Source organism: Triticum urartu, chromosome 1, assembly GCF_003073215.2.
Source record: "Triticum urartu cultivar G1812 chromosome 1, Tu2.1, whole genome shotgun sequence".
NCBI classification, from domain to species: Eukaryota; Viridiplantae; Streptophyta; class Magnoliopsida; order Poales; family Poaceae; genus Triticum; species Triticum urartu.
The window spans coordinates 247,743,153-247,753,445 of NC_053022.1; the positions used below are offsets into that span (position 1 = coordinate 247,743,153).

The 10,293-nt window shown below is 38.9% G+C and overlaps 1 protein-coding gene and 2 long non-coding RNA genes across 3 annotated transcripts; 2 read left to right on the top strand and 1 right to left on the bottom strand.

The window, feature by feature from the left end:
* The first annotated feature begins 1,413 nt into the window (after nt 1-1,413).
* Nucleotides 1,414-1,775, top strand: LOC125527712. Its single transcript, XR_007292253.1, has 3 exons — nt 1,414-1,438; nt 1,525-1,661; nt 1,741-1,775. It is a non-coding gene; the product is annotated as an uncharacterized LOC125527712 (long non-coding RNA).
* Nucleotides 1,776-2,494: 719 nt separating this feature from the next.
* On the bottom strand, nt 2,495-3,579 carry LOC125527871. Its single transcript, XR_007292285.1, has 3 exons — nt 3,238-3,579; nt 2,669-3,159; nt 2,495-2,581 (listed from the first exon to the last, which is right to left on the bottom strand). It is a non-coding gene; the product is annotated as an uncharacterized LOC125527871 (long non-coding RNA).
* On the top strand, nt 2,506-4,022 carry LOC125527770. Its single transcript, XM_048692314.1, has 4 exons — nt 2,506-2,641; nt 2,714-2,796; nt 3,032-3,088; nt 3,700-4,022. The coding sequence occupies exons 1-4, from the start codon at nt 2,540-2,542 to the stop codon at nt 3,779-3,781; spliced, it is 324 nt and encodes a 107-aa protein (XP_048548271.1). The 5' UTR covers nt 2,506-2,539; the 3' UTR covers nt 3,782-4,022.
* The last annotated feature ends 6,271 nt before the right edge of the window (nt 4,023-10,293 follow it).

A 10,293-nucleotide genomic window follows, 5' to 3' on the forward strand; every position in this document is an offset into this window, starting at 1 on the left:
AATAAATACAAGAATGATTTCTCGGCTAGCAACAAGTGAAATGTCATATTATAGTTCAGATTCAATTGATGATAGCTGTCCTAATCATTCTACTCTAGAAGCATTATATCCAACAGAGTTGCTAAACACCATTGACATACCTGGACTTCTAGATCATATACTGCATTTGAAAATTGGTGTTCCCATAATGCTACTACGTAATCTTGATCCATCAAGGGGGCTTTGTAATGGCACTAGACTCATTGTTACACAACTGACTGGTCGTGTCATTGAAGGAGAAATCATAACAGGGAATGCTATAGGTTCAAGAGTGTATATTCCTCGAATTGTCACTACTTCATCTCAGTCTAAGTGGCCTTTCAAATTGAGGCGTCGCCAGTTTCCTGTTCGCCTTTCATATGCTATGACAATAAACAAAAGTCAGGGGCAAACACTAAACCGAGTTGGTGTCTACTTGCCATCTAATGTCTTCTCACACGGTCAATTATATGTGGCATTTTCAAGAGTTACATCACCAGACGGCTTGCGAGTTTTCATTGAAAATAGCCTAGTTTCTTATGAGCATTGCACACATAATGTAGTATATGCCGAGGTAGTCAATCAAATTAATACATATAGAATCTAAAACAGCTAGGTATTTTATCCACTCAAATTTATGTTATGCCTGAAATTTCACAAGTATGTAATACATTTTTTCTGCATGCCATCATTTTTTCCTAACATTCTTATTCATTCAGATCCATCTCCCCTATGGAGTCAACTACGTAACTTAAAGATATTACAGTGGGACAACAAAACTGTAAGGTCTTTGCACAGGTAATAAGGCTTTGGGATGCTATAAATACGAATCCCAGATATGGAAATGCTTTGATCAGCATTGATGGCATTCTCTTGGATGAAGATGTACGTCCATTTTTATAGTTACCTATTTAACTTTATACAATAACATTGTTGTTCCAAATCATTTGATTACTTGAACTTTTGTAGAGATCCATGGCACACATTAGTGTGCCTAAAAAAATTGAAAAACAATTTCGTGGGTTGCTATCTCAAGGATCTTTCTATATTATTTCAAATGTTGCAGCTATCGATATCAGAAGCAAATCATATGTCTATCGCCATCAGAATTACATGCTGCAATTCAAAGAAGACACAAAGGTTCATCTGCTACATTCAAGAGGTGCAGATATACCTACACTTTTGTTCGACTTTTGCCCATTTGATCAGCTGCCACAAAAAGCAATTGATTCCAAGCCACTCCTAGGTAACATAATGTGCTTGACTTATCTATCTCTTAACCACTATACTTCAATGCATAACGACTTGCATACTTGAACCTTTTAGATGTGATAGGAGTAATATGTGATGTTGGTCCATATGACTATGCTAGCCAAACATCTCAGCACAAATTTCAGAAGATCGAAATTCGCAACCTAGAGTATGTCTTCATAGCTGCTCCTGTCATTCAATTTTTTTACCTTAATAACCTGTTCCCCTCAGAATGACTATACCTTAATTTTCTAGAGAACAAACACAAGAATTAGTTCTATGGGGCCAGCATGGAGAATCATTTGATGAAGAAACAGTACTTAAAAAATCTCAAGAAGGAATTATCATAGCCATTTTTGCTGGTGTAACTGCAACTCTACAAAGGTTTACAGGTAACTTACAAAAAAAACTTGCCCAAAAAAATAATAAACATATTTATTTAAACATCCTATTAACAACATAAGTTTATAGGTATGATACAAGGATCCTCAAGTTCTGCGACACAATTATATCTTGATCTTGATATACCTGAAGTTCAAAAGTACCGCACCAGGTTCTCTCTTTCTCACTCTTACACATACAGAATTTATGTTTAGCACTACAACAAACTAATATTTTATATGAAAAACATTTGAAGCTATCAATGGAAATGCCCAACTCTACAAAAGCATCTCCCTCAGGTCAAACAAGTATCTCCACTTGAAGTAGCAGGCAAACTATACACCATTGAAGAAATATCTAACCTTCCAACGTCATCTTTTCAGGTGAACACTTCCTCATGCAGTTCACTTTTTCCTGCCTCGCCATTTAAAATAAAATAGATTATTGATACTTCATCCTTTTTTGTGCCAGGGAGGAGCAACCTTCAGCATTATCGCAAAAGTAGCATCAATTATACCGTCAGTCAAATGGTACTACAAAGCATGCAAGCGTTGTGGAAAAGGATATAACAACATGACAGATACCCCAACATGTGGCTGCCAATTTCCAGTTCCATGCCCAATGTATTATATATCTTCTTAAAATCTAATAATTAAATAATTCCTTTTTTATCATGTCACTAACAACTATACCATGCTTCAGGTACAAACTTCCCCTTACACTAACAGATAACTCGGGAAGTTTGGATGCAACTGCTTTTGCTAGAGCAGCTGAAGACTTAGTTGAGCGTCATGCTGATCATGTTTCAATGAGTATGAAGATAGAAGCTATAGATCATGTGCTTACCCCGGATAAGGCCATTGGTAAAGAAAAGTTATTCTACATAGGAATGAACACTGATTCGTCTGCCAAGTACCCTATAAATTATGTCCTGAAAAAAAGTTTCTTTGTCAACAATACTGAATCAACACCTGTTCCACGTGCTCCAAAGGTAAGCACCTTCTTACAGATTCATTACCTTCATATATCATGGTTATTAACATAATGTGTGAAGCTTTTTTAGTCAGGCGAGGATACAACCACCAATGACAATACTCTTGCAACTCATAAGCCAATGTCTATCAGCATAAAGGAAAACGAAAATAGGTAATGCTTCATAAACTTGGATTTTAAACATCTCTCTTATTGCTTCTCCATTATATGACTTGTCACAATGATACTTTTATGTGAAAGTCCAAATGGAATTGAATGTTAGTCTTTTTCCCTTCTCAAATGCTTTCTCTTTTTTATATGCTGCTACATGTAATCTTTCATAAACCTCCATCTTATTGTATTCCTCTGATCAACACTACTTTACATCTATGATGTACATTACAATCAGGATCAATGCAAAAAGAAGAATTGATTTTACTGAGAGTGATGCCGACAAATCTAACAGGTATGAGAACACTCACAAAACCTTAGTGCACCATGGTTCTCCAATAACTACATAAGGCACATACAAACTTCCTGGTAGCAGTTAGAAGTAACCATTAACAACAAGTAAAGTACACAGTAATAGAAATCACATAAATCCATTGGCAGCACCTGAAGCATCACATTTCCTAATGTGGTGTTAGGCTTCATTTAACTCGCGTTTACATGTCACACTAATGGAGTTGTCAAGCTAAATCCTAGCTCTGTCTTCTAGAATTCTTTGCCTGCTCCATTTTAAAGTCTATAAGATTACCAAGCTTTTACCAACTAAATGTTAATTTCACAAAATCAATTCCGACTCACAATTATTTGTAGTCTCCTTACACAAAAATTACTGGTCATGCAAGTGAACACTAACTTATACATGCTATATTGTGCTCAATATTGGGAATATGATATATTCAGGATTACATCTCATCCATGGTATGTTTCCCAAATGGTAACTTATTTCAAGTACATGGGGGTTCTTGGGTTACATTTATATTCTCTTACCCAGTTCATTTTCTATTTTGATTCATGCTTTATTACTTTCAATATCTGATATAATAAATGGAACCAATTTTCTAAATGCAGCTCAAAGGAACCGGAAGAAAGTACTACGAAAAAGAACAAGCATGAGTATGTTGTGTTTCTCACACCCTTTATACAAATTTAGCCAACAATATGAGTTTCTTCCTACATATATTTGCAGTTGCCAAAAATCTCCATCAACAGGAATGTAGATACACTTCCAGAAAAACTACATCAACAGGAACAGCCAGAGTAGAGGAACATTTGGACGATTTAAGTACTTTACATTGACTATATAAACTTTCATTTTCTGATTTAAAAAACCAGTAATATATTGTGGTATTTACTTTTTTTTGACAATGCTTCATTTTCCAATATAGGCAGGACAACTTATACTCTGCTACAAATGAGAAATGAGGAATAACGTACATCGCCTACAACCAGAAATAACATAGTCCTTGTGTTCATACCACTTTGCTCAACTTCTATTGTAACCAAGGAACATTACAAATTTTGTTCAACTACCAACTTATCAGTGGTTCCAGTTTATGTTCTTTGTTGGACTTATGATCTCAATACAAACCTACAGTGTCTGTTCAAATATATTCATGAATGGATACAATTTATGTTCTTTGGTGCACTTATTATCTCGATAGAAACCTACAGTGTGTATTAAAGTAAATTCATGAGTGGATCAGTTTATGTTCTTTTTTGCAATTAGGATCTCAATACAAACCTACACTCTGCATTAAAATACATGAATGCTAATTTGATTTTTGCATTAACCATTACTTAAACATCTTTCGGTTAGACATTATTTCCTATGTGAGACACCTATATAAGACCCCCCCCCCCATAATATATTGTACTCGCCACAACTTCATCTTTCAAATCAGAAATTTTTGACTACCGGCACAAAAATGGACAGCCAACACGAAGGCAACAGGTACGACTACTGCATACAATGTTGTTTTCTACATCCCTATGCTTGCTGCAAATAACATTAAACACATAAATCTTTCTCCAGGATACAATATGATGGACCAAGGAATGTTCTGCCCCACTCAACAACTAATTCATCAAGGGAGGCTCAGAAGAAGTACATGGAGGCAACTGAAAAGAAAAAGACTACTCCAAAACCACCAGTGTCTGTTGCTTTCAGAGAAACTGTTGCACGTGAAGACAACACCACCAAATACATCTTCAAGTACATTACGAAAGGAACCCACATGAACAGATAGTTCTCAACGAAGAAGACCCCAACTACAAATAAATTATACCACATATTATGTTATTTTTATGAACAGCGTATAATTATGACTATACATATGTATTTTCTAATTTTCAATAAGTATTTATGATTATACATATGTGTTTTCCAAATTTCAATTATTATATTGTTCGTCCAAATATTCATCTTCTATGGAAAATAAATATCATCGAAATGTATTGCATCCAATTTCCGCCGCAATGCGCGGGGTATTATCTAGTATAAATAAAGAATGAGTTCACAACAGTACCATAAGTGGTGATTTATTTTCTTACACTAACGGATCTCATGAGATTTTCTGTTGAGTTTTGTGTTGTGAAGTTTTCAAGTTTTGGGTAAATATTTGATGGACTATGGTATAAGGAGTGGCAAGAGCCTAATCTTGAGGATTCCCAAGGCACGCCAAGGTAATATTCAAGGAAAACCAAGAGCCTAAGCTTGGGGATGCTCCGGAAGGCATCCCCTCTTTCGTCTTCGTCTATCGGTAACTTTATTTGAGGCTATATTTTTATTCACCACGTGATATGTGTTTTGCTTGGAGCGTCTTGTATGATATGAGTCTTTGCTTTTTAGTTTGCCACAATCATCCTTGCTGTACACACCTCTTGAGAGGGACACACATGAATCGTGATTTATTAGAATACTCTATGTGCTTCACTTATATCTTTTGAGCTAGGCAATTTTGCTCTAATGCTTCACTTATATCTTTTTAGAGCACGGTGGTGGTTTTATTTTATAGAGATTGTTGAACTCTCATGCTTCACTTATATTATTTTGAGAGTCTCTCTAAACAGCATGGTAATTTTCTTTGGTTATGAACTTAGTCCTAATATGATAGGCATCCAAGAGGGATATAATTAAAAAACTTTCATATAAAGTGCATTGAATACTAGGAGAAGTTTGATTACTTATGATTTTTTTGAGATATGAAGACGGTGATATTAGAGTCATGCTAGTGAGTAATTGCGGATTGGAGAAATACCTATGTTAAAGTTTGTGATTCCCGTATCATGCACGTATGGTGAACCGTTATGTGATGAAGTCGGAGCATGATTTATTTATTTATTGTCTTCCTTATGAGTGGTGGTCGGGGACGAGCGATGATATTTTCCTACCAATCTATCCCCCTAAGAGCATGCACGTAGTACATTGTTTTGATGACTAATAGATTTTTGCAATAAGTATGTGAGTTCTTTATGACTAATGCTGAGTCCATGGATTATACGCACTCTCACCCTTCCACCATTGCTAGCCTCTCTAGTACCACACAACTTTCACCGGTACCTTACACCCACCATATAACTTCCTCAAAACAGCTGCCATACCCTATTATGGCATTTCCATAGCCATTCCGAGATATATTGTCATGCAACTTCCATCGTTTCGTTTATTATGACACACTTCATCATTGTCATATTGCTTTGCATGATCATGTACTTGACATCGTATTTGTGGCAAAGCCACCATTCATATTTTTTATACATGTCACTCTTGAGTCATTGCACATCCCGGTACACCGCCGGAGGAATGCATATATAGTCATATTTTGTTCTAAGTATCGAGTTGTAATTCTTGAGTTGTAAGTAAATAAAAGTGTGATGATCATCATTATTAGAGCATTGTCCCATGTGAGGATAGGATGATGGAAGCTATGATTCCCTCACAACTTGGGATGAGTCTCCAAACTTTACAAAAAAATAAAAGAGGCCAAAGAAGCCCACACAAAAAAAGAAAAAAAAATGGGAGAAAAGAGAGAAGGGGCAATGTTACTATCCTTTTTCCACACTTGTGCTTCAAAGTAGCACCATTATCTTCATGATAGAGAGTATCCTATGTTGTCACTTTCATATACTAGTGGGATTTTTTCATTATATAACTTGGCTTGTATATTCCAATGATGGGCTTCCTCAAATTTCCCTAGGTCTTCGTGAGCAAGCAAGTTGGATGCACGCCCACTTAGTTTCTTTTTGAGCTTTCATACACTTATAGCTCTAGTGCATCCGTTGCATGGCAATCCCTACTCACTCACATTGATATCTAGTGATGGGAATCTCCATAGCCCGTTGATATTCCTAGTTGATGTGAGATTAGCTCCTTCTTTTGGTATTCTCCACAACCACCATACTCTATTCCACCTATAGTGCCATGTCCATGGCTCACACTCATGAATTGCGTGAAGGTTGAAAAAGTTTGAGAACATCAAAAGTATGAAACAATTGCTTGGCTTGTCATCAGGGTTGTGCATGATTTAATACTTTCTGTGATGAAGATGGAGCATATCCATACTATATCATTTTGTAGGGATAACTTTCTTTGGCCATGTTATTTTGAGAAGACATAATTTCCTTGTTAGTACGCTTGAACTATTATTGTTTTTATCTCAATATAAACTTTTGTTTTGAATCTTATGGATCTGAACATTCATGCCAAAGTAAAGAAAATTACATGGATAAATATGTTAGGTAGCATTCCACATCAAAAAATCTGTTTTTATCATTTACCTACTCGAGGACGAGCAGGAATTAAGCTTGGGGATGCTTGATACGTCTCCAACATATCTACAATTTTTTATTGTTCCATGCTCTTATATTATCTGTTTTGGATGTTTTATATGCATTAATATGCTATTTTATATTATTTTTGGGACTAACCTATTAACCTAGAGCCCAGTGTCAGTTTCTGTTTTTCCTTGTTTTTGAGATTCACAGAAAAGGAATATCAAACGGAGTCCAAACGGAATAAAACTTTCGCGATGATTTTTCTTGGACCAAACGACACGCATGAGACTTGGAGTGCAAGTCAGAAGAGCCGCGAGGCAGCGGCAAGGGTGGGGGTGCGCCCTAGGGGGGGCACCCCTACCTTTCCACCCCCTTGGGACTCCTCTGACCTAGCCCTTGGCCCTATATATTCACATATATTCTAGAAACACCATAAGCATCCACGAAAACACTTTTCCACCGCCACAACCTTCTGTTCCCATGAGATCCCATCTTGGGGCCTTTTCCGGCATCCAGCCAGAGGGGGATTCGATCACGGAGGGCATCTACATCAACTCTATTGCCCTTCTGATGAAGCGCGAGTAGTTTACCTCAGACCTACGGGTCCATAGCTAGTAGCTAGATGGCTTCTTCTCTCTCTTTGGTTCTCAATACCATGTTCTCCTTGATGTTCTTGGAGATCTATCCGATGTAATCTTCTTTTGCGGTGTGTTTGTCGAGATCCGATGAATTGTGGATTTATGATCAAATTATCTATGAATATTATTTGAATCTTCTCTGAATTCTTATATGCATGATTTGATATCTTTGTAATTCTCTTTGGACTATCATTTAGTTTGGCCAACTAGATTGGTTTTTCTTGCATGGGAGAAGTGCTTAGCTTTTGGTTCGATCTTGCGCTGTCCTCACCCAGTGACTGTTGGGGAACATAGTAATAATTCAAAAAAAAACCTACGTGTCACCAAGATCAGTCTAGGATATACTAGCAATGAGAGAGAGGGAGTGCATCTTCATACCCTTGAAGATCGCTAAGCGGAAGCGTTACAAGAACATGGTTGATGGAGTCGTACTCGCAGCGATTCAAATCGCGGAAGATCCGATCCTAGCGCCGAATGGACGGTGCCTCTGCATTCAACACAAGTATAGCCTAGGGACGTCTCCTCCTTCTTGATCTAGCAAGGGGAGAGGAGAAGTTGAGGGAGAGCTCCGGCAGCACGACGGCGTGGTGGTGGAGCTTGCGGTTCTCCTGCAAGGCTTTGCCAAGCACTATAGAGGAGAAGGAGGAAGCATTTGAACATCGGAATGGTTCCGAGTGGTTCGGGCATTTTTCCGGAGTACCGGGAGGTTACTGGAACCCCCCGGGAGAAGTATTGGGCCTATTGGGCCTTATTGGAGGGGAGGAGAAAGGCCACATGAGAGGGGCGCCCCCTCCCCCTAGCCCAAACCGAGTTGGACTAGGGGAGGGGGTCGGGCCCCCTCTTTCCTTCTCCCTCTCTCTCCCTTCCCCTTTTCCCTCTCCGGTGGAAGGAAGGAAGGGGGGCCGAATCCTACTTGGACTAGGAGTCCAAGTAGGACTCCCCCTTATGGCGCGCCCCCTAGGCCGGCCACCTCCTCCTCCCCCCTTTATATACGGAGGAGGGGGCACCCCAATGGCACAACAGACATCTCTTAGCCGTGTGCGGTGCCCCCTCCATAGTTTACCACCTCGGTCATATCGTCGTAGTGCTTAGGCGAAGCCCTGCACCGGTAACTTCATCATCATCGTCGCCACGCCGTCGTGCTGGCGGAACTCTCCCTCGTCCTCAACTGGATCAAGAGCTCAAGGGACGTCATCGTGCTGAACGTGTGCTGAACACGGAGGTGCCGTACGTTCGGTGCTAGGATCGGTTGGATCGTGAAGAAGTTCGACTACATCAACCATGTTACTAAACGCTTCCGCTTTCGGTCTACGAGGGTACATGGACACACTCTCCCCTCTTGTTGCTATGCATCTCCTAGATAGATCTTGCATGATCGTAGGAATTTTTTTGAAATACTGCATTCCCCAACAAAATATACCTTTGTTCACTTTTTCCATCCTTCTTATCCGCCAAGTATCTAGGGTAGTTCCACTTCTAGTGACCATTTCCTTTGAAGTAGAAGCACTCAGTTTTAGGCTTGGGTCTAGCTTTGGGCTTCTTCATGGGACTGGCAACTTTCTTGCCATTCTTTTTGAAGTTTCCCTTTCTTTCCCTTGCCCTTTTTCTTGAAACTAGTGGTCTTGTTAACCATAAACACTTGATGCTATTTCTTGATTTCTACCTTCGTTGATTTCAGCATCGCGAAGAGCTTGGGAATCATTTTCGTCATCCCTTGCATATTATTGTTCATCACGAAGTTCTATTAACTTGGTGATAGTGACTAGAGAACTCTGTCAATCACTATCTTATCTGGAAGATTAACTCCCACTTGATTCAAGCGATTGTAGCACCCAGACATTCTGAGCACATGCTCACTAGCTGAGCTATTCTCCCCCATCTTGTAGGCAAAGTACTTGTCAGAGGTCTCATACCTCTTAACACGGGCATAAGTCTGAAATAACATTTTTAGCTCTTGGAACATCTCATATGCTCCATGGCCATCAAAACATTTTTGAAGTCCCAGTTCGAAGCCGTAAAGTATGGTGCAATAAACTATCAAGTCGTCATCATACCGAGCTTGTCAAACGTTCATAACGTCGGCATCTTCTCCTGTAATAGGTCTATCACCTAGCGGTGCATCAAGGACATAATTCTTCTGTGCAGCAAGGAGGATAATCCTCAAATCACGGACCCAATCCGCATCATTGCTACTATCATATTTCAACTTAGATTTCTCTAGGAACATATCAAAAATAAAACAGGGGAGCTA

Coding starts and splice junctions, on each gene's coding strand:
- LOC125527770 (XM_048692314.1), top strand. CDS start 2,540: ATGAACACTGATTCGTCTGCCAAGTACCCTATAAATTATGTCCTGAAA. Junction 2,642..2,713: donor CTGTTCCACGTGCTCCAAAG/GTAAGCACCTTC, acceptor AAGCTTTTTTAG/TCAGGCGAGGATACAACCAC. Junction 3,089..3,699: donor GATGCCGACAAATCTAACAG/GTATGAGAACAC, acceptor TTCTAAATGCAG/CTCAAAGGAACCGGAAGAAA.